We start from the raw sequence: 24,162 nt of genomic DNA, 5'->3' as shown, positions 1-24,162 counted from the left end.
GTTCGTAGAGGTTGTTTAGGACCGATACCGTGTCTGCTATGTGGTGTTGGAGTACGAGATCAAACAGAGTTATGTACGAAAGGTGGTGGAAACAAATATCGCGAGCTTAAAAGATATTATGATTTTAAAAAAATAATGTCAGTGACGGAGCTATAAAATCCGTAGAGGATTATCTAAATAAGTTTTCAGACAAATTATGATTTAAACAAATAATATTATTATATAAATGAGACAAGAATGTGTCCCACAGCCTATAATAACAAACTACGAATCAAATCTTGATGGTGTGATCAGAAATTGCATTTTGAAGAGACCAGTTGGTACTGTTACTAATGCTGATTTTCTAATGTTTGATGCTGGGAAGAAAACATATCTCTGTCATCGATTTGTGTACGAATGTCACAAGGGGAAGATCAAAGATGGTCTTGTGATCGAACATATTGACGGGAATACTCAGAATAATAATTTATCCAACTTTCAAGCTGTTACACAGAGCGAGAATAATCCACGTGGTAATACTGGGAGATGTAAAACAACCGGAAAGAGGGCGGTAAAATCTACAAACATGGAAACTGACGAAGAAATTATATTTCAATCAATGAATTCAGCTGAGAGATATTTTGATATCTGCCGGGGTTCGGTACAAAACTCGCGGAAAATATATATAAATCCTCTTTCTCAAAAAAATATAAACAAAGAGTCATCTTCTAATATTGTTAATGAGATAAATTATCATCACTATCAAGTAATTACGTAGAATTATATATATTTAATTATTTATCTTTTTTGTCAGAAATCCCCATGCTGTCCTTGAAACATCCTCATGAACTTGCTAAAACACTCGAATAGGGGTTCACATGGGGATATATTATATATATATATATATATATATATATATATATATATATATATATATATATATATATATATATATACCGTATAATAATGAACTACGAAAATATTAATAATATTATTTCTGCTATTAAAAAATTGGAAAAAGATGGAATTAATATATCTGATGAACTAAATACTGAAAAAGTAATTTCTGATTTTGAAATTTTACAAGAACGTATGAACCAAGGAATACACACACTATCATCCGAATACAGGTTCATAAAACGAATCCAGGCTGCGATGTTTCAGTCGCTAGCTACTATAGAAGATGATCAAGTGAAGGAATGTGTTCCTCTTTCTGCTGCATTAGAAAATATTAGATCTGAGTTATCCCACGAATACAAGGCAGAAAAAAAAATAATTAGTACTTGTATAAGACAATTAAGAAAAATTATGTAAGCGAATAACTTCGTTACTGATGAAACGACCGAGCACGTTTAATATTTTATTTTATTTTATCAGAAATATTTATTTTATTTTTTACTAAAATATTTTATTTTGTTCTGAAATATTATATGTTATTTTATCAGAAATATTTTATTTTTTCTGAAATATTTTATTTTTTCTGAAATATTTCGACATTTTTAGTCTATTTTGTTATTTTTGCAGCTATTTTTGTCGATTTTGTCAAGGAAAATTGATAAATTTTCCCAAATCATTCGGGTTTAACCTGTTGCGGTTCTCTAATTGATTTATCGATAAATCGTTAAAGAGCAGTAAAATTAGCTCCAAAAAAAATGAGATTTTTCATGCGATTTTTGTTAATTGTTCTGGCAATTTTCGAAAAAATGATGATTTTTAACGACTTATCGATAAATCAATTAGAGAACCGCTTGAGGTTTCACCCGACGAAAAACTGTAATTTGATGAATTTTCTTTGACAAAATCGACTAAAATAGCTGAGAAAAATAACAAATTTGACAAAAATGTTGAAATATTTCAGAAAAAATAAAATATTTCTGAAAAATAAAATATTTCTGATAAAATAAAATATTTGATAAAATAAAATTATTCCTGATCAAAGATCAATGATCAAAAATCATTACGATAAAAGTCTTTAAGATGAAGATCTACGATAAAAGTCTTTAAGACTTTACATGTAGGTTTACAATCAATTCCTCCCCACGCAGGTCAATTAATCGTCCTATGTGGTCGGTGAGTTTGAAATTGATTCGTGACAAATACTGATTATGCGTACGTAGATAAACAGGATTGGTTGGCTCTTGCACGATCAAACTCCCAGGAGATACTTGTGGAGTGAACGTGTATAAGATACATCTTTGCTGAGTCTGATTTGACTTTCCAAGATCTATTTGATAGCTGCCATCGATTACGTCACAAACAAGATTGACTGCGATCGTTGATGTTATATTAACGATTCCTGGTGAAACATGTTTACCACCTCCGTACGGGTCATTGTTGTATCAAAGAACAGTTGCTGGTGGTAATGTTTTTTCCACGCATCGAGTATTTTAGGAAAGTTTTCGTTGATAAGATCATTGAGAGATTTTTTTAGTTCATCCACGTTATATCCGGGGAATTTATAATTCGGTAGATCAGCTTCTTTTATCGAATATTTATTTAAAAATTATTGTTTATCGGCCTAATCTGATTTAGCATTGATTGCTGCCTGAATTAATCGTTGGTTACGATATTCCATGTCCGATACAAGTTGATTTAATATTTCTACACGTGTAATGATCCTACAGCGTGAACTTGTTACATCAAGAAGATATTCTTGGAAGGACTGCCGTAACTGCTCTCGTTGTTGTTCATGATATTGATTAATTTCTTCAAAATATTTAATAAGGTCAGATGTACGAATACCACGAACTAATTTATATCCAGGGTTTATTTCACATATAAATGACCAAAAAGTATCGTTATTATCACGGACTTCAAAATTATCACCCAACGCTGATTTTTTTATATTAAGTAAATTTTGATTGTATGATGGTGTACTTTCATGATATGATTGCCTATCCGTGACATGATCAGACTTTTTCGGTTCTGGTGGTATCGGTGGTATCGGTGGTGGGATTTCAGGCCAACCTAGTAAGGATCTTATCGATGATTGATAAATATCAACGGCATAATCAGGTGAATGTATTTCAATCGTTGCTGATAAAGTTGGCTCATGAACGTTAATGGATATTTTTGCTTCTTTTCCTGTGATTGATTTTATTCCACGTTGAAATTCTTCATTTATTTCCTCGACCTCATAACTGCCAGTTGGTATTCCAACAACGACCCAATTAGGTGTTCCACATGGTTTGTTTTTATTAGCAAATACAAGCGAATTATTTGCTGGTGTTCCATTAAATCATTTTGATCTGATGTTTGGCCAGCTGTAATATACTCGTAATTGTGCTAACGCGATTTCATTTGCGCGAATCGCAGTTGGAAAATTAACACTAAATTCAGGATTAGTCGAGTTTATCGAGATCATTGTTGTTTTTGGTGGAGCTGTGTTTGTCACGATCTGCTGCAGTAGCTCTACTGATGTCATTATTAATACTCTTACCTTTAACAGCACTGTTATATATTTTAATCATTTCTGAAAACTCAGAATCAGAAATTATTCCATCGCTGAGACTCGCTGATAACAACGAAGATAACTTCGAGTATGCGACCGTCGCTGTGTGTAATTTTATTATGTAATCGGATAATTTTTCATTGATGCAGGTGCATATTTTTTTGGCTACGATATTAAAAACACCTGCAATTGTTGTTGCAGCTGAAATACAGATTGTTACGGCTACTGGTGCCATCATTGTCATTGTTGACAATATAACATCTGTTCCACCGGATGCTCAATAAACAATCACGTCGACGATAACCAGTCGTCGACGATATTTTTTACTTTTACCGTATATTGCTCGATGATATCTTTCAACGCTGCTTGCCATTCACGTGCTTGATTGTACCTGTATTGAGATGCATCGTCGATTGAGGTACTCATTGTATTTTATGCAGTAACCAATTGAGGTGTTTCAGCTACAAATTCTATACACCACCAGTAAGATGTTGCGGTTAATTTCTTATCAGCTGCTTCCAGAATAAATATTTCTTCAGTTCCCTTGTTTAATATGATGGTTACAACTCCAGAAGACTTATCAGTTGAATGACGCCATGGATACGTTGTAAATATCTCGAATTTTGCAGCACTGAACACATATAGCCTGTACACGCCAGTGACTATTGCGGTATATTTAATAGTTTTATTCTGCGTTGACCATGTTGCAAATCCCGATGATACCGTGTATACGATGTTGGTAATATGCCCGGGAGTCATTCCAGGTGGAATTTTAATCAAACTAATTTTGTTAACGATCTAAGGAATCCCCGCTACGACGTTTTCGAGTGTTTATTTTAATCGTGTCGATGTTAATTTTGATATCAGATAGTTTTGCGTCAACGGTCAACGGATTACCAAAAAATTCCTCTGCGATTTCGTTAATTTTTCTAAAATTTCTACGGAGATTTGTGAACGCGTTTACGTGAACATCATACTCCGCCCCCAACGTGGATAATTTACCATCTACGATGTTATAGTTGACGTCGACGTATTTTTTCGCTGCTGCGTCTTCGTCGGATGTTGGATCCCTCAAAACTACTATCTTATTCCCGTTCATGCTGAGTTCTCCAGTCATTATGTCACCGGCATTTTTCACGCGATTAGCAACGCTTCTTGCAATTTTATCTCTGATGGTTGTAAACGATACACTTGAGTCTTTGATTTTTCCGCTGTCAGTAAACACAGGGATGTTATCCGTGACCGCACCGAGTACTCGTTGAACTATGTTATTCCATTTGATATTGCTGGCTTTTAAAACACCATATCGGTCCTGAAAAACAACAACTTCATCTCGGTCAACTCCAGCAAGATTCATAATATCGGCAAGTTCATCTTTAGTCGAGTACTTTGACAAATCAATGTCATCGGATTTTTTCTTACTTTTCTTACACGTAGAGGAAGATCTTCCGTAAATACCAACCATTATATAAGATCCTTGATCTGTTTAAAACAACATGCGCGCAACGAAGCGGTTACTTGTATAATCATGTACAACTTTATGTGGCGCTTTGGATGATTTTGATATGGCGTTAAGTACATTAATTGCTTGACGGCCGCATATTGGCGGATCTGTCATTGTTTGTGTTGGTAGCGTTGAATACCAAACTTTTTTATGAAATGGCTCGACATACTTGATAAATTCGACGGGTGGAGCTAACCCGTACGAATCAAAATAAACAATTCCACGTGGATCAACCGCGTATGATACCCAATGAGTACCGGGTCCTGAATTTGAGTCGTGATTAATAATATCCGTTTCGAGTTCGTTCGGTTGTTTTGGTAATTGATCTCGCATAAAAGCACCTCGAAAGGCAGATATTTTTAGTTGTTTAGCAGCATTAAGTAAATCAAATGTTGATGCTGGAACGTCTAACGGATTGTTCCTGGAAGCATTAGACCTCTTCCCCAACGAGATCCTGGTAATCTTAGGCCGCGTCCCTTTTTTGTGTTCTTTTCCTGTTGCTTTCTTTAGAGCCATTCCAGCAGCTGTTCCAACTGTACCTAACGCAGCCGCTTTTGCTACGGCTGGAGGATCAGCAGCTATTAATGCCGGAATGGTCGCGATAAGTGGAAAAATACCACCTGTTTTAACCATGTCCTTGATGGCGCTCGGAGAAAGATGAAAATGAACTCCGGTTTTTAATTTCAGCGCTTTATTGAGATGTTTAATCTGGTTATTTGTCAACGATAATTTGTTTGGACCGCCGCTAGAAATCTGATCTCGCTTTAGTGATATTTTAGTTCCGCATTTGTTGGCGGTTTTTGATTGTAATTTTTTCACCTGACCGGGAGTCAGAGTGACATTAACGTGATTGTATGACATTTTATGATAAATATCTTTTTCTAAATAACACGATTAAAGATTTTCCACTGGTGCATCAATGACTCTCATTCGACCACTACCACCTTCAAGTAACATCGCTTTATCACTGAGCATGACCGCGATTGCTCTGTAATTAACACCACCTGTATTTAATGTTGCTTTAAGATGTATATCAACGACAAATTGTTTTGATAGATCAAGATGCTCCAGCGAAAAATAATAGATAGGATACAAAGTTCTGAAATCATGTTGTGATATTTGCAAACCGGTATCCACATTTTGATCACGTCCCATGAATGACATCAAACGATGATATACACGTCCTATGTGATTTTGTCCATAATTAAGTTGTATATTCTCTGTTGGTTCTTGTTGTCCATTTATCCGTAAAGAAATATCTGTGATACCTAGTTGGTCAAATATCATATGAGAGTGAGTTTGCGAGTTTAATCGATCATAGTTCTGAAACGCAATGAAAATATGCCGCAGCGCAGAAACACCTTGTTGTGATGCTATATGCCATGTAAACTGACCGTTAGCGTTACTTTGTATACTATCCGTGCTTGTTGTTAACCATGATAACAGGGATTTACCACCTGTGTCCATGAAAGAAAGTAATCGCTGTTCTTCTGCGATCGTTGGAGTCATCACCGGCATCCACAAAGATAGTTTTTTTTAGTATTACTTTACCAGCACAACCAATAGGTCTCCACAGAGCATCATTATCATCACCCTTTCTTACAAGAGCAACAGTGTGTCTAGCTCCAAAAATAACTTTTCTAACATTCCTACAAAATCCAAAAATATGCGATAGTGGAATTGTACATGAAAAACTTCTAGTGGTTCCTAGCAACATATTTTTACGCGTTGCAAATCCCAAGTTGAAATTTGGGTTAGCACCATGAACCACTGGCCACACATCAGCTTCAGCGTTATCGGCATTGTTTCTTGGTCGTCTTATATTATACGGATCGCTTTCAGAGTGATTAGAACTATCTTTCACAATAATCATCAATGGACCTGCTGATCTTATATAATCATCAGAATATCTTGCTAATCCTATTATTGTTGTAGCAACGTCGACATCTTTCTGAATCGATTCGATATTTTTCCATCAATCATATAAGTGGCGCTATCAAACAGTGCCATAATACCATTGTTGACAAAACCAACTTTTACTGCATCTCCGTAATCATTATCATCCGTTTTAACAATTGTACCTTCTACCTCAATAAAAGCCTCAGCGGGTAAAAAGTATCTACTTGTATCACGAACTTGTAGTTCAATTCTTCCACTTTGATCTGGTAATCGTGCGTCATAAGAATAAAACTGATAATCGCGTACAGACTCATCTTTAAGGACAGGTGATTCCATGTCAAATGCTGTGTCGGACATGCGCTTGAACATTTTATTGTAATTATTTTTCGTCTAACACGTTGATTACCGCGTTCGGGAAATTCCACTTCCGGATATTAAACTTGAGATATTATTTCCCGATTCATCGAGTCCTTGATCTGCTAGTTCTGCTAGTTTTTATTTGCAGCTTGATTTATTATTTTGCTGACATCTGCGGGCATCACTTCAGTATTTGGTAATTTTACTGGTTGTCGTTTTCGTCGTATTAATCGTGCTAGTCTATCTTTGATCGCTGAGAACGCCTTACCAGCAAAATTGATAATTGCACCAGGAGCTTTTTCACGAACAACATCGATAGATTTCATCGATAATTGTTTTGCAACAGGTGCTAATTTTGGGGCTATCCTTCTAAATAATCCCTGAATAACATCACCAAGTCCATCTCCGTAAATTACTCCGTAGACTGGTAGTCGTGAGTTTACTACTCTGACCGGTACAGGTCTACGATAATTATTATGCATGATCATCTTATCTTATTTATAATTTATCTAATCGCGGTGACTAATCATCAACGAGCTCATCAATAAGTTCTCGGTAAACGCCGATATCCATGATGCCGCCGCGAAACAATCGCTGGCAAATATCAGCTGCTTCATTAATTATTTATGATGAGTTATTTCCGGCACGTTTTCCCCCTATGAGAACTTTTAACCGTGACACGTCATTGAGAATATTATCAGGACAAATAATATTACTTCCGAAACCACTACCAGTAGTAGGTACATCATGAAATTCTTCTTCTGGAGATTGTGATCGAGGAGGTTGTTTTTTCTGTTGTGGAGGAGGTTGTTGTTTCCTTTGTTGCTGCGGTGGTGGAGTTTGTGGTTTTTGCTGTGATAGAGGAGATTGTTTTTTCTGTTGCGGTGAGGAAAATTGTGTTGTTTTTAACGGTGTTGACAGATCTGCGGTTATAACAGGACTTGCAACCATTCTTGCTTTAACATCTTTCCTAAATTGTGTAAATTCATCGTCGGACTTTGCCGTGACCCGCTGAATATCTTTATGTGTAGCAAACACCAACCGTTCCCACTGATCATGAGTCAACGGTGGTGAACCCGGTTCCAGGTAATTGTCGCGATTAGCAAATTCACTTTCAAGACCAACCGCGTTATCGTAATTTTTCAACTTGATATTGTTTGCCATATCTTCCCTGATTTTTGCTTTACCACGTTGGTATTTCGGCGGAGCTTCGGCTTCAAGCGACGTTTCTGGTGCATCTATGAAAACTTCTCCAGGCGGTCTTGTTGTAACTTCCCTGATAGCAGTGGCCACCCTAGCGGCTGCTTCAGCAAATCTTTCAGCTGCGGCTGATAACCGCCTTGTTGCAAAATTTTGTTGTTGAGCAGTAAGCGCTAACGATGTAGTAACAGGTTTAAATAACTTTTTAGTGTCTTCTTCATATTCAATTTGTGCTTCCTGCTGCGCTTGTAGGTTTTCTCTAAATGAATCTCTAACAGGGAGAAATTTCTTAATTGCTTCTAGTCGCTCTCGGGCTATCCTTGCAGTATGAGATTCCGGATGTACCATTTTATTATAACAATAATTTTTTAAAATTAATAGCAGCAGGGAAGGCGCGACCTCGCGTTGACGTAATTGCGTAAAGCGCGTGCATAATAAACTAGAAAAAATCACCAACGACAATAAAGTAATATTAATTAGAAAAATTCCGGAGGAATTTTCTCAGTAAAGTGTCGACGCTTTTTTAAAATTTCGTCGACGCTTTTCTTTTTTTCGATCATTTGTAGAAAGGCTTATTTTCGGTTTTGGACGCTTCTACAAAAAGGTCTGTTCGCCTTCCCTGCTGCTACATGTCTGCGGCATGATGCCCCATTGCTAGACGTTACTATAAACTGCCACACTGCCGACATCGTAGCTACGTTAAAAATCAAAATCAAACACACACACACACACACACACACACACACAAACACACATTCATGTGGCTGTGTAGAGTGTATTGTACTAAAATACTCTACATGCCAGTGGCCATGTGGAATATTCACTACTAGAACTACGAGTACATGGCTCTGGCTCGGTAGAGTGCCTAGTACTAGAACACTGTGTCCATGCCTGTTGCTTTGTAGAGTCTAAAGACGTAAAACAGTGTACATGTCCGTTGTTCTGTTGAGTATATAGTACAAGGATACTGTACATGCCTGTCGCTATGTAGAATGCATAGGACTAAAATACTGTATCCATGCCAATTGCTTTGTAGGGTCTATAGACATAAAACAATGTACATGTCTGTTGTTCTGTTGAGTACATCTTACTAGAACACTGTACATATCTGTTGCTATGTAGGGTCTATAGAAATGTAACAGTGTGCAAGTATGTTGTTTACTTGAGTCTATAGTACTAGAACACTGTACATACCTGTTGCTCGGTATATTTCGTAGTACTAAAACACTGTAGCACATGTATGCTGCAATGTTGAATCTATGGAAGTAGAACAGTGCAAATCTGTTACTCTGTTCAATATTTAGTACTAGAACACTGTCCATACCTGTTGTTCTGTAGCTTTCGTGGTACTAAGACATTGTGCACATGGCCCTTGATATGTAGAGTCTGTTGAGTCTATAGAAATAGTACAGTGTGCATGTATGTTGTTATGTTGAGTCTATAGTACTAGAACACTGTACATACCTGTTGCCTTGTAGAGTGTATATTACAACACTTTGTACATGTCTGTTGCTATGTAGAGTCTATATAAATAGAACAGTGTGCATGTATGTTGTTCTGTTGAGTCTATAGTACTAGAACAGTGTACATGCATGTTGCTATGTAGAACGCATACTACTAAATCGCTGTACATGTCTGTTGCTGTGTAGAGTGCATAGTACTAAAACACTGTGTACATGTATGTTGCTATGTAGAGTCTATATAAATAGAACAGTGCGCATGTATGTTGTTCTGTTGAGTCTATAGTACTTGAACGTTGTACAAGCATTTTGCTATGTAGAACGCATACTAAAAAATCACTGTACATGTATGTTGCTATGAAGAGTGCATAGTACTAAAACACCGTGTACATGTCTGTTGCTATGTAGAGTCAACAGAAAGAGAACAGTGTACACGTTTGTTGTTCTGTTCAATATATAGTAATAGAACACTGTGCATACCTGTTGCTGTGTAGAGTGCAAAGTACTAAAACAATGTGTACATGTATGTTGCTATGTAGAGTGCATACTACTAAAACAGTGTACATGTCTGTTGCTAGGTAGAGTTCATAATACTAAAACACTGTCCATGTATGATGCTATGTAAAATCTATATAAATAGAACGATGTACGTGACTGTTGTTCTGTTGAGTATATAGTACTAGAACACTGTAATACCTGTTGCTAATTGTGTGTGTGCGATATGGATTTTCAACAAAGCTTTAACACTTTTTCAGTCATATCGCTACGATGTCTTCAGTGTGGCAGTTTACAGTGATGTCTAGCACTTAGGCATCATGCCGCAGACATCTAGCATGATGTCCCACCCAGTCACGTTATCCTGACACCAGGCAACCAGTCCTAACACTAACCTCTTAATGATGAGCGCCAAGAGAGGCAGATGTTAGTGCCATTTTTGTAAGTCTTTGGTATGACTCAGCCGGGGATCGAACCCACGACCTCCCGCATCCGAGGCGGACGCTCTAACCACTAGGCCACCAGAGGTTACCTGTTGCTATGTAGAATGCATTGTACTAAAACACTGTTTACATGTCTGTTGCTATGTAGAGTCTATAGAAATAGAACCGTATACATGATGTTGTTTTCTGCTGAGTATATAGTACTAGAACACTGTAATACATGTTGCTATGTAGAGTGCATGGATTTAAAATACTATATACATGTATGGTGCTTTGTATAGTGCATATTACTAAAACACCGTGTACATGTATGTTGCTATGTAAAGTGCATTGTATTAAAACACTATATACATGTATGTTGCTATGTATAGTGCATTGTATTAAAACTGTATACATGTATGTTGCTATGTAGAGTGCATAGTATTAAAACACTGTATACTGTCTGTTGCTATGTAGAGTGCATATTATTAAAACACTGTATACATGTATGCTGCTATGTAGAGTGCATAATATTAAAACACCGCGTATATTTATGTTGCTATGTAGAGTGCATAATACTAAAACACTGGGTACATGTATGTTGTTACGTTGTGTTCATAGTACAAATACACTACATACATTGTATGTTGTTCTGTAGTGTGCATAGTAATAAAACAGTGTGTACATGTCCTTTGCTATGTAGATGCATAGTAGTAAAACATCGTGTGCATGTATTGCTACACATAGTGATTACTACAAAAACACAGTGTATATGCATGTTGCTATGTAGAGTGCATAGTACTAAAACAATATGTACATATATGTTGCTATGTAGAGTGCGTAGTATTAGAACACTATATACATGTTTGATGCCCTGTATGGTATACAATACAAGAACACTGTACATACCACTGGTTTAACAGACTGAACAGTACTTGAAAATATTGTGCATTGACAAAACCATAATCATAATAGAAGAGACAAATGTAAGAAAAATGAAAGAATATTCCAACTTTATTTAAGGTCTTTGTTTGTAAGTAGTAAAATAAACTTAAAACAAATTTATTCAGAATAAAGGTTTATGTAAAAATGACTCGGGATATTTAAATAAAAACATGAGAACATGTATCTAATGACAAGCGTTATAATGAGTATTTATAAGGTGTACAAGAACCGCATTATAATGAGTTTTCTTAACAGTGTTATTAAAAACATGTACTTATTATATCAACATTATACTCCTGAGTCCGTGTTGTCACTTAAAAAACACAAAACATGGTTAATTGTAGCAAAGGCCAGTTTGATAATGATTTAGAAATGGGACACGGTTGACAAGATCACTCTCTCAGAAATGTAATGCTACTTTGTTAAATCAAATGTTTGTCAGCGAGCAACTGAGTGGCTGCCCATCTACAACGGATATGTCCGTAACTAAATGACACAATAAACCGCATTCAGGTTTTCGTGGAGAGATCCCGAATATAATGGGATATAATCCGTTTAAATTACGCAACTTATGTATATAAACGCCGACAAGAATATCGCTCATTCGTTTTTGAAAAATAGAAATTAGGGAAAGGCAATGAAACCCGTGCATAATGTAAAATGAGGTGTACGACAAAAACATGAAACACTTTTTTTCTCTTTTAGTTGTTTAGATATAATCCTTCATTCAGTTGAAACAAAAGTCCAGTCATGATACTTACAATAGTCCTCATCTGTAATACCTACCTATGCAAATCAAAGCGTATCATTTCATGTCATAATGCTCTTAAACACCTACCTATGCAAATCAAAGCGTATCATTTCATGTCATAATGCTCTTAAACACCTAAATATGCAAATAAAAGCGCATAATTTCCAGATATAATGCCCTTTAACACATAAATATGCAAATAAAAGAGTATCTTTTCGTGACATAATGCACTTAACCACCTAAATATGCAAATAAAAGAGTATCATTTCTAGAAATAATGCTATTAAACCCTTAACATGCAAGTAAAAGAGTATCATTCGCGCACTTCATGTTCATAAACACGAGCATATCCATGAATCAAAACATAACATTGGCTGGCATAATGCTTTTAAACACCTATCTATGCAAATAAAAGAGTATCAATTGATGAAATAATGCTATTAAACACCTATCTATGCAAATAAAAGATTATCAATTGATGAAATAATGCTATTAAACACAAACATATCCATGAATCAAAACTGGCATTATGCTCTTAAACACCGACATATGGAATGCACAACGTATCATTTGATGGCATAATGCTCTTAAACACAGACATATGCAATGCAAAACGTATCTTTTGCTGACATAACAATCTTAAGCACAAGAATGTAAAAAAAAATTGTATCATTTGCTAACATAATGCCCTTAAAGTTTGTCCGAAACTGGCATCTTTGAAAACTGCAGATTTAAGAGTGAAACAAACGACTTCTTTTCATTTAAAACTGTAGGCAGCACACTGGCAAAAGGCGAGTCTTTTTATTTAAAACTGTAGGCAGCACACTGGCAAAGGGCGAGTCTTTTCATTTAATACTGTGGGCAGCACACTGACAAAAGGCAAGTCTTTTCATTCAAAACTGTAGGCAGCACACTGGCAAAGGGCGAGTCTTTCATTGTTCGATTATGAGCATCTTCAGTAAAGGGTACAATAACAATAGTGCATGACGTCAAGAAGAAGCAAACTATACATTATCAATATGAACAAGCCAAGACATTAGGTGTTCGGTTTGTTTGAAAACTAAGCAAAAAATCTGCATCACTTTATCATTTGAAAATTAAAATTAAAATCAAAAGTATTTTTCTCCAGCTTATAGTTAGAATGATAAAATGTCGACATATTAACAGTTCTAGTTGTAAAATGGCAGATTTATTTAAATCAAAGCGTATCGTTTGTTGAGATAGTTATCTTAAACACCAGCATATACAAAGCAGAAAGAAATATTTGTATGTCATAATGCTCTTAAACACCAACGTAGGCAAACCAATGCGTATCAATTGATGGCATAATGCTCTTAAACACCAACGTAGGCAAACCAATGCGTATCAATTGATGGCATAATGCTCTTAAATACCAACGTATGCAACGCAAAACGTACCATTTAATGACACAATGCTCTTAAACACCAACATATGCAAGGCAAAACGTATCTTTAGCTGCCATAATGCTCTTAAACACATATATCCAAAAATCAAAACATATCATTTGTTGACAGTGCTCAAAAAGTTTTCAGAAGCCTAATCCTTTCAAACATGTAGATTTAAGAGTGTAAAAAAAATAGGTTCTTTTCATTTAAAACTGTGGAAGGAACAGCGGCAAAGAGCGAGTCGTTCATTGTTGAAATGTGAAAATCATCCATAAATGAATCACATAAAAGTGGTACATTACGTTACGCATAAGCAATATATGAACAAGCCGAGATATTAGGGGGTGGGTTCGTTTGTATAGTAAAGACAAAAGATGCATCACGTTATCATTTGAAAACTAACAACAAACATTTTTCTCCTGCTTATCGGTATAATGATAAAATATCGAGATATTAAAAGTTTGAGTTGTAAAATGGCAGACGTAAACTGATCCATTCAGATTTGAGTCATGTGAATGGTATGTAAATGAATATATTTTGACAGATGCTTTGCTTGTGAAAATGTTAATTTGTCCTTATTTGACTTAGCATGTATTAATTTTGTGCTTAGAACTAATGGGGTGGAAGAGGTTATGATAATACAAATGCCTTTACAGCTAACGTCTATCTTACATCAAAAAAAATGAAAAGCTGCCAGATTACGTAAGCAGTATTTATGTTAGCAAGCAATACAGCAATATTAAAAGCAATCCGTCATTTAACCGGATGAGTGGTTGACACTACTTATATGACCAGATTGCCAGTATACATAATCATTAGTAACATTCTAAGCAATCCATCGTTTAACCTGATGAGTGTTTGTCACTTATGATATTACGTAATCCTTATTTACGCTAGCAAGCAATGCAGCAACATAACGTGTTATCCATCATTTAATCGGACGAATTTTAGACACTATTGATAATACTAGAGTTTAAATGGAGGAGGGTTGTCGGAAGGAATACGTTGATCAGATTGATAAAGACATTGCTCCACTTATGTCACTATCCTCAGCTTCCACACAAACACAGTCCCAGAAATGAGAAATCCTGTTTGTCGATTTTAAACCAAGCAATGCTATCCCAGCGATGTTCAATGGTGATAGTCCAGCATCAAATCCAAGAGCTGCCGTTGCATTCTTTTTTGTTAGACAAGGGGGATAAAATAAATTCGCGCATGCGCATTAAGCACGCCAACAATATAAATGGATATGTTGATGGTCCAGTCGTTAATCCTTTGTATTCCCCATACAAAGCTAATACTAACAAGTGGTGCACTCTACGCATGCCCAGACTTCTCGTTGGAGATATTTGTTGATTGTGACAATGGGACGCTGTATTTAAGGGCATGCGAGTCTGTGGCGCTCGTGGTGTTATAGTCACTTTTCTTTTTACAACATAGCCTTGTCCAACTTTGTCTGACCTATCAGTGCAAAAGAAAAAAATGATTACTATGACGGTGATGATGATGAAATTGTTTTAATTATGACTTCGCTGTTAAATAAATTTTATTTATTATGATATGTTCTAACATATATTCTTTAAGTCTACATGTCGTATTAATGCCTTCGATTACTGGGCTATTATAATTTCTTTTTAAACCTCGATTTACTACAGCGACTAATCCTAGATACCAAAGATTTAGAGTATACATTTTTAAATGGAAATATATATATATATATATATATATATATATATATATATATATATATATATATATATATATATATATTCTTTCTGGAATAAAAGGTATAAAGGAATATATATATATATATATATATATATATATATATATATATATATATATATATATATATATATATATATATATATATATATATATATATATATATATTATACAAGCGGGCCATATAAAAGGTAACTGTACCAAATATTTGCCACTAACGTTACATTTAGTACTCATAAATATATCTCATGTGAACTAAATTTATATTATATTATATTATATTATATTATATTATATTATATTATATTATATTATATTATATTATATTATATTATTGCTGTTGTTGTTTTTGATGTCCTTATATCGATCATAGTTGATGTGTATTATATGTTATCTACGGGATTCGGGATACTTCTATCCGTGCACCCCAAAGGCTCGCGGCTCCCGACCAGATACTAATGGCATGGTCCATAAAAATGAAGATTACAGTTTAAACAAAAACCACTTTTACACCAACTCAGAATATGTATTCAGATGTTGACTTACCTGCTTTTCTCTCGCAGTAAACAGAAGGAATACGAAAAAGCCTTGGAAGGCGTTCAGAAAAGCAAACACGTACATAAAGGCTACTCTGGCGTCTTCAACAGCCAGGAAACCAAATACCCAGGTTAATCCTGCAAAAAAAACCCACACAAATAAAGAAACACAGGCATAAACATAAAGCCTACTTGCATATTTCATTTCACACACCATACACTGAGTGCGAATCTTTGAAGCATTTCGACATTTTAATGACTTGTCCTTAGTGTGTGTGTGTGTGTGTGTGTCTGTGTCTGTGTGACTTTTAAACGTAGCTTTAATAATTTTTCAGTCATATTGCTACGATATCTGCAGTGTGGTAGTTCATCGTGATGTCTAGCAATGGGGCATCATGCCGTAGACATGTATCGTGATGTCCCACACATTCACATTATCCTGACACCAAGCAGACTAGTCCTAACACTAATCTCTTAATGCTGAGCGCCTAGCGAGGTAGTTGTTTGTACTATTTTTTCATAAGTCATTGGTATGACTCGGCCGGAGATCGAATCCGCAACCGCCCCCATCCGCCACGGATCATCTAGCCACTAGGCCATCGGAGCGGTTGTCCTTAGTGGTCTCGACGTCTAATACGTTCCATGAAGTGCGGGATATCCGTCACGGGCTACCACACAAGACTGATGAGGCCATGTTGAGGAAATGGAATGTTTTGGGAACGGTAGTTGTGGTGGTGGTTGAACCTACCGAGACAATTAACACTGTAGAACATTTGATACTTTCTTTATTTCTCGAAATCGGAAATTGACTGCAATGTCGTGAAACTTTGATATTACTTCAGTCTTAGAATCTTTCAGGATAAAATTAATATGTGCCTGTAAGGTGCGCGACGGGCAATTTAGGTAGTGCAAGACTGTCGCTTTAGATAGTGCGAGACTGTCGATTTAGGTAGTGCGAGACTGTCAATTTAGGTAGAGCGAGACGGTTGATTTAGGTAGTGCAGAACTGTCGATTTAGGTAGAGCGAGACTGTCGATTTAGGCGGAGCAAGACTGTCGATTGAGATAGTGCGAGACTGTCGATTAAGGTAGCTCTTACCAGTATCTAACCTAAGGGAGATTTTTCTCAAATATATGCATTGAACATCCAGTCTTGAAAGGTTCGCATATGCTTTAATTAAGAAATATATTGGTTGTTGTCTGGGCGCAAAATAGTTTATATATATATATATATATATATATATATATATATATATATATATATATATATATATATATATATATATATATATATATATATATATATATATTAAAAATGAATTAATTGTACGATCTCTGTATCTATCTACTCCATAGTATATATTTAAATAGCATTGCAATATGTTCTATAAATAGATTATACTTCTGTTCGATACATGTTCTTCACAAATTCAAATGTCTTCCGAAGTATATTGAATGTGTGCAAAACTAATTCTACTGACCGTTATCATGATTACTTCATCATGGAAATATCGAAGGAATAGATTATATTTTTTTTTCTCAGTGTCAGGTGCTTTTTCTAATAATCCAGTAGAATTACAGAATGGGGTATACGTAATGTCAAAATAGAAAGATATATTCACACATTGTATAATATTCCAGTATAATTACAGACACAAGGCGGACTCAGACATCAGACATAGGCACAAACAAACTGTAAGCTTTCAGAGCATATCTCCTTGAGTGCAATTACCGGTAGATATTTACGATAAAAATAACTACAATATATATATATATATATATATATATATATATATATATATATATATATATATATATATATATATATATATATATATATATATGTATGGAAAGAGAGAGAGAGATGTATAGATAGATAGATATCGCCCCAACCAGCCACACGACTTTCATGAACATATTCACAACTTCCTTTTGTTAACTTTTGTACACTAACCGTTTCTTCAGGGATGTTATTCAGACTAGAGAGGGTGATGGTGAAAATTATAATTAATATTAAAATTTATTACATTTCTCTGACCCAGCTAATAGAACAAAACAGTCAGTCAAGCTGTATTTGTTACATTTCTCGGACACTTGGCAGAACAAAACAGCCAGTCCAGCTGTATTCGCTATATTTCTCTGGCCCACATAATAGAAACAAAAAACGGCAAATCCAACTATATTTAGGACATTTCTTTAACTTACCCAGTAAAACAAAAACTGCCACTCCTGCTTGAAAATTCAAAACTGCTATTTTATGCTCTGACTGGTTCACTTGCATTCCTCTGGGTCGTCGACACAGGTTGACGATGACGAGGATAAATACAATACAATTGGCGACGAGAATGAGTCCTATCGGCAGAATGAAGGCCCAGTATAGTGGGTACAGCTGCATCCAGCAACTGTATATTTCAAAATAATACAAAAATAAAACAAGTAAAATATGTTCCGTCTCTTTGAGATTTTACGAATATGCATTTTGGCATTCTGGGATGTATCGGAGTTTTGCTTGATGCTGATGGTAAGATTTGTTATATAATGCACACTTAGAAAATTGAACTATAATTACGATTCCAACTGATCGGATCGTGTGTATCTGCCGCCACTAGGGCAAAACTATATTCCACCAAGAGCAACAGATTTGTCAAGGGATATAATCTGTTTATGAAACCACCTCCAGTATTAAAAAAAATAACAGGGCATCGCCATCTGTACCAGAGATGACCAGTTTGTTGTTACTGCTTTTTTATTCCAAATCTCCTAAAGAAGCAGACTATTTTTATGTAGTAGTCGTTTGACAATATTCTTACATTATTGCAGACCGATATTAACAAAGACTATTTTTATGTAGTAGTCGTTTGACAGCATTCTTACATTATTGCAGACCGATTTTAACAAAGACTTTTTATGTAGCAGTCGTTTGACAACATTATTACGTTAATGCAGACCGATATTAATTCAGCCGATATTAACACAGACTATTTTTATGTTGTAGTCGTTCGACAATATTCTTACGTGATTGCAGACCAATACTGACACATACCATATTTATGTAGTAGTCGTTTGATAGCATTCTTATGTTATTGCAGACCGATATTAACACAGACTATTTGTATGCAGTTATCGGTTGACAGTATTCTTACGTAATTGCAGGCCGATATTAACACAGACTATTTTTATGTAGTAGTCGTTTGAGAGCATTCGAATGTTATTGCAGACCGATATTAACACAGACTATTTGTATGCAGTTGTCGGTTGACAGTATTCTTACGTAATTGCAGGCCGATATTAACACAGACTATTTTTTATGTAGTAGTCGTTTGAGAGCATTCGAATGTTATTGCAGACCGATATTAACACAGACTATTTGTATGCAGTTGTCGGTTGACAGTATTCTTACGTAATTGCAGGCCGATATTAACACAGACTATTTTTTATGTAGTAGTCGTTTGAGAGCATTCGAATGTTATTGCAGACCGATATTAACACAGACTATTTGTATGCAGTTGTCGGTTGACAGTATTCTTACGTAATTGCAGGCCGATATTAACACAGACTATTTTTATGTAGTAGTCGTTTGGGAGCATTCGAATGTTATTGCAGACCGATATTAACACAGACTATTTGTATGCAGTTGTCGGTTGACAGTATTCTTACGTAATTGCAGGCCGATATTAACACAGACTATTTTTATGTAGTAGTCGTTTGGGAGCATTCGAATGTTATTGCAGACCGATATTAACACAGACTATTTGTATGCAGTTGTCGGTTGACAGTATCCTTACGTAATTGCAGGCCGATATTAACACAGACTATTTTTATGTAGTAGTCGTTTGGGAGCATTCGAATGTTATTGCAGACCGATATTAACACAGACTATTTTTATGTAGTAGTCGTTTGGGAGCATTCGAATGTTATTGCAGACCGATATTAACACAGACTATTTTTATGTAGTAGTCGTTTGAGAGCATTCGAATGTTATTGCAGACCGATATTAACACTTATGTGTCGTGATACACAGCACAAGCTCTATGTGTTTTATAAATTGGAATTGCCCTGAAATCTTCCAGCATGTCATTATTTTCTCATTATCTAAAAGAATGATGTCTACCAAAGCGACTATTACCAGAACCAGAATGGTTAGAGGTACAGTTTTGTGCTACATATGCGTCAAAGTGACGACGCATCTGGAAAATTCAACTTTCCCCATATAATATCAGTTCCAAACTCAGTCATGTATATCAGTACTACGATATACTGACAGCTCGATATACAAAAACAAACGTCTCTCTGATAAGATGAGATTCCAAACTTCAATATGTATATTAATGATACGAGAGACTGAACGATAGACGGATATACAGAAGATACAGTAGGTAGAGGAAGCCAAAGACAGACAGACGAAGGGATGCAAAGCCTAAAACTTTCACAGTTGATTACTTTTAGATTTGTCACACTACTGTTACAGGGAAAGGATTAAGGTCCACACTACATTAATATGACATTAAACGATTAGTTGTTTCCTGTTATATATATATATATATATTATATATAATATTCCGTCCTTGTGACATACATAGCAGGAGAGTAATTTGTGTGTCTTTGTGACAGACATATTGATTTTTTTGTGACAGACATGGTAAGGGCGTAATAGTGTGCTTTTGTGACATCATGCGTAGTAAGAGCGTAATAGTGTCTTTGTGACGTAGTAAGAGCGTAATGTGTGTTTCACTGTGACATATGCATCAAGAGAGTAAGAGTGTCTTTTTTTACATACACTGTAAGAGCGTAATAGTTTGTTATTGTTACATACACAGTAAGAGCGTAATGTATGTGAGTAGTGAAAGGGGTCACCCTAGCGACAATGGGAATTAGCATTACAGAGACCCCTGGGTCACTCTAGCGACAATGGAAATTTAACATGGAGAAAAATCGTGGGTCACTCTAGCGACAAGGGGAATTAACATGGGAAAAAACCCTGGGTCACTCTAGCGACAAGGGAAATTGAACATGGGATTTTTTTAAAAATTTTTTTAAAAAAAAAATTTTTAAAAAGGGGTAGGCAATTCAAAGACTATCTCTTTTCGAGAAATATGGCTGGCCCTGAAAAGGGCCTTTGGGTTTTCTTCTTCTTCTTCTTCTTCTAATTTCTTCTTTTCCTCCACCAACTTCTTATTTTATCTCCAACACTCTTTCTCTTCTTTTTTTTCTCCTTCTCTTCTTTCTTCTCTTCCTCCTCTTCTTCTTTCTTCCTCTTCTCATTTTCCTCTTCTTTTTCAATTTTTTCGTTCCATGTTCTTATTCTTATCTTTTCCTCTTCATCCTCCTTCTCCTCCTTGATCTCTTTCATGACACCACTAATCTTGTCCTTTGCTTTCCTTAAATTGTTAATTTCCATCTTTACACGATGGGGACTATAGGAATAATGGTCTTCAACCAGTCTTAATAGCATCTGTTCCATTATTCCTAAGTTGTCTAAAACGTCTTGCAAGGTTTGTAATTTGTCCATTTGGTTTGACGCCATCTTCTTTGTATTCTTTGCAGAATGGTTTGAACGACGAATACTGTGGGTTCTTATACGAAAAGCGCGAACGTGAAGGAAAACATCCCCCTAAAACATAAAATGGATCTTACCTAGATGATGACCCAACATCGCGCGGACGTGAAGGAAAACATCCCCCTACTTTCTCATTTCATATAATATAACCCTAACTATACTCTCCACATTTGCTAAAAAACCCATAATCTACTATTCACACAAATATACCTTAGCTCTTACAAACACATATACTTCCACTATTAATAAAGAGTTAGTGTTTATTTTCACACTACTCTACCTACCCACATTGGCAAATTAATAGTTATTTCTTTTCTAGAGTATTGGGTAGCCCTGAAAAGGGCTGTTTTTTTAAACTCCAGATGCACCTATCTAATGGTTGCACCTTCCTGGCCTGGCGCCGCACACGCATCTTCTTCCCCAGTCTTCTTTCACCTTTCTTCTGGGGAGCGCAGAGGGAGGATGATTCGCTTCAGCACCCCAATCCTCTGTTTCAGGAATATTAAACGACATCATCTCTTCTCTTTTCTTTTCCTCCTCTTCCCTCTGTCTTCTCTCCTCTTCTTCCTTCTTTATTCTTGCTTCTTCTACTATAGCCTCCGCTGATAGTTCGTTTACTATCCGCCTGGCATATTCCAGGTGCATCTGGAGTTCTAACAGTTTCACTATTCTGCTAGTCATTCTTCTGGCTGTGTTGATCAATCAACAAGGGTAGCTGGACTGCCGAACGAGTTTCAATTTATACTGAAAGCGCGGACGTGAAGGAAAACATCCCCCTAAAAACATAAAATTCATCTTACCTAGATCATGACCAAAAAACAACAACAACGCGCGGACCTAAAAGAAACACTCGCTCACTTTTTTATGCTATCCATCACTTCAATAGACTATCCACATACGCAAAGCAATCCAATCTAACCCCAAATATACACCTCAAGCAGCCCAAAAAAAAAAAAAACAAACATCATTTTAATCTACTATCCACACCAACCTACTTTATCACTTACAAACACAAACACTCAAACACATACACTTCCACTATTAATAAAGAGTTAGTGTTTATTTTCACACTACTCTACCTACACACATTGGCAAATTAATAGTTATTTCTTTTCTAGAGTATTGGGTAGCCCTGAAAAGGGCTGTTTTTTTGTTTTTTTTGCTATGGCATTCTTTTTTAGTTTCTAAGAATGCGATGTCCTCTGAGGATAGACTTTCTGGCGATAGGTCTGCTTCTTCGGAAAGAGAAGAAGAACTCTTTGGTGTCGATACGACAATCGACAAAGCCTCTGTCAGCTTCAGGTTGCTGCTGTTGTTGCTGCTGCTGTTGCTGCTGTTGCTGCTGTCTCTGAAGTCTGTACTTCTCTGTCCATTCTTCTTTCTCCCTGTTCATTTCTTCTCTGAAGAGCTCTTCTATCAGGTCTTCAGTGATTTTTAACATTCTCACATTCTCTATTTCTTCTGGCTTCGGTATCAGACTGTGTCTGACCCTATGCAAATTCACGTAGGCTTCGTTGAGCTTAGCTAGTTTGGAGCACATCTTCTTAGGAGGATGAGTCGACAATGGATGGTTAGACTGGGAACAACCCGGTTCTTAAAGTGAAAGCGCGGACGTGAAGGAAAACATCCCCCCCACGGTTTTCGAGCCGCAACGTTCATGAGAGGGATAGTAAGAAATGAAAGAGCATCAATCCAACATTCTTATAGCTAAACAAAAGACAAAGGCATTTTTTTCTAAACACAACATTTTTTATTCAATAAATCACTTAACACTAAACAACAACATTTTTAACAATAATCCAACACTATAACATCAAACAATTTTTTCAAATCACAAACATTTTTTTCTTCAATTACAATCTACTTTAAACAAGGCTGACAACGTTGTGAATGAAATTGTGATTTCCACTGTTGGAAATCATTAGGCCATTGATGGACACTACGTTTCCTAGCTTGAGACAAAAGATAAGCATAATGGTCACAAAACCATCGATCTACTTTCACATCGTTTCTAGCAGAAGAACGAGGATCGAAATGAGTCACTAAATGTTCTAAGGAATAGCCCAGGCTGCGATGATGCAGAAAATACACACAATATTGTCCACACACCAAGGAATCTGTGCCTTGTAATTTCACATTATTGAATCGGGTGGTTTGAGCATTTCTTCTCATAAAGTCAATGATATCGTCTTCCAAAGGGGGCAATCCGTACGAATCGAAATATTCCACACATCCTTCTTGAGGAAAGTAAACGGCTACCCAGTGGGTTCCTGGGAGATGACTATCGTCCGTGTTGATCACGTAAGCTTGATGGTCTTTAGGTTTGCGATGAGGGAGTTCATCTTTAGCACAGACGACGGGATTCCAAGAAGACGTATACGAACTGTGGTTCAAAAGGTAATAAAGTTCCCAGGTATCCATTGTTTTGTGTTGTTTTTTTCTTCTTCACAGGTAATAATAAGTCGTCAATTCGATC

The 24,162-nt window shown here is 36.0% G+C and overlaps 1 protein-coding gene across 1 annotated transcript in view; it reads right to left on the bottom strand.

Moving 5' to 3' along the window:
• Nucleotides 1–11,763: 11,763 nt before the first annotated feature.
• Nucleotides 11,764–24,162, bottom strand: part of LOC149789684 (uncharacterized) — a 122,885-nt gene continuing 110,486 nt past the window's right edge. The window contains exons 24-26 of the mRNA XM_089971700.1: nt 18,335–18,531; nt 16,141–16,268; nt 11,764–15,330 (exon numbers count right to left, since the gene is read on the bottom strand). Of these exons, the coding sequence (XP_089827826.1) occupies nt 15,187–15,330; nt 16,141–16,268; nt 18,335–18,531 (469 nt within the window). The 3' untranslated portion in view covers nt 11,764–15,186. The remainder of the gene's footprint in view (nt 15,331–16,140; nt 16,269–18,334; nt 18,532–24,162) is intronic.

Source organism: Sinohyriopsis cumingii, chromosome 10 (genome assembly GCF_028554795.1).
Source record: "Sinohyriopsis cumingii isolate HCF-2022 chromosome 10, ASM2855479v2, whole genome shotgun sequence".
Lineage (NCBI taxonomy): Eukaryota > Metazoa > Mollusca > Bivalvia > Unionida > Unionidae > Sinohyriopsis > Sinohyriopsis cumingii.
This window is presented reverse-complemented; position numbering and strand designations above follow the sequence as displayed.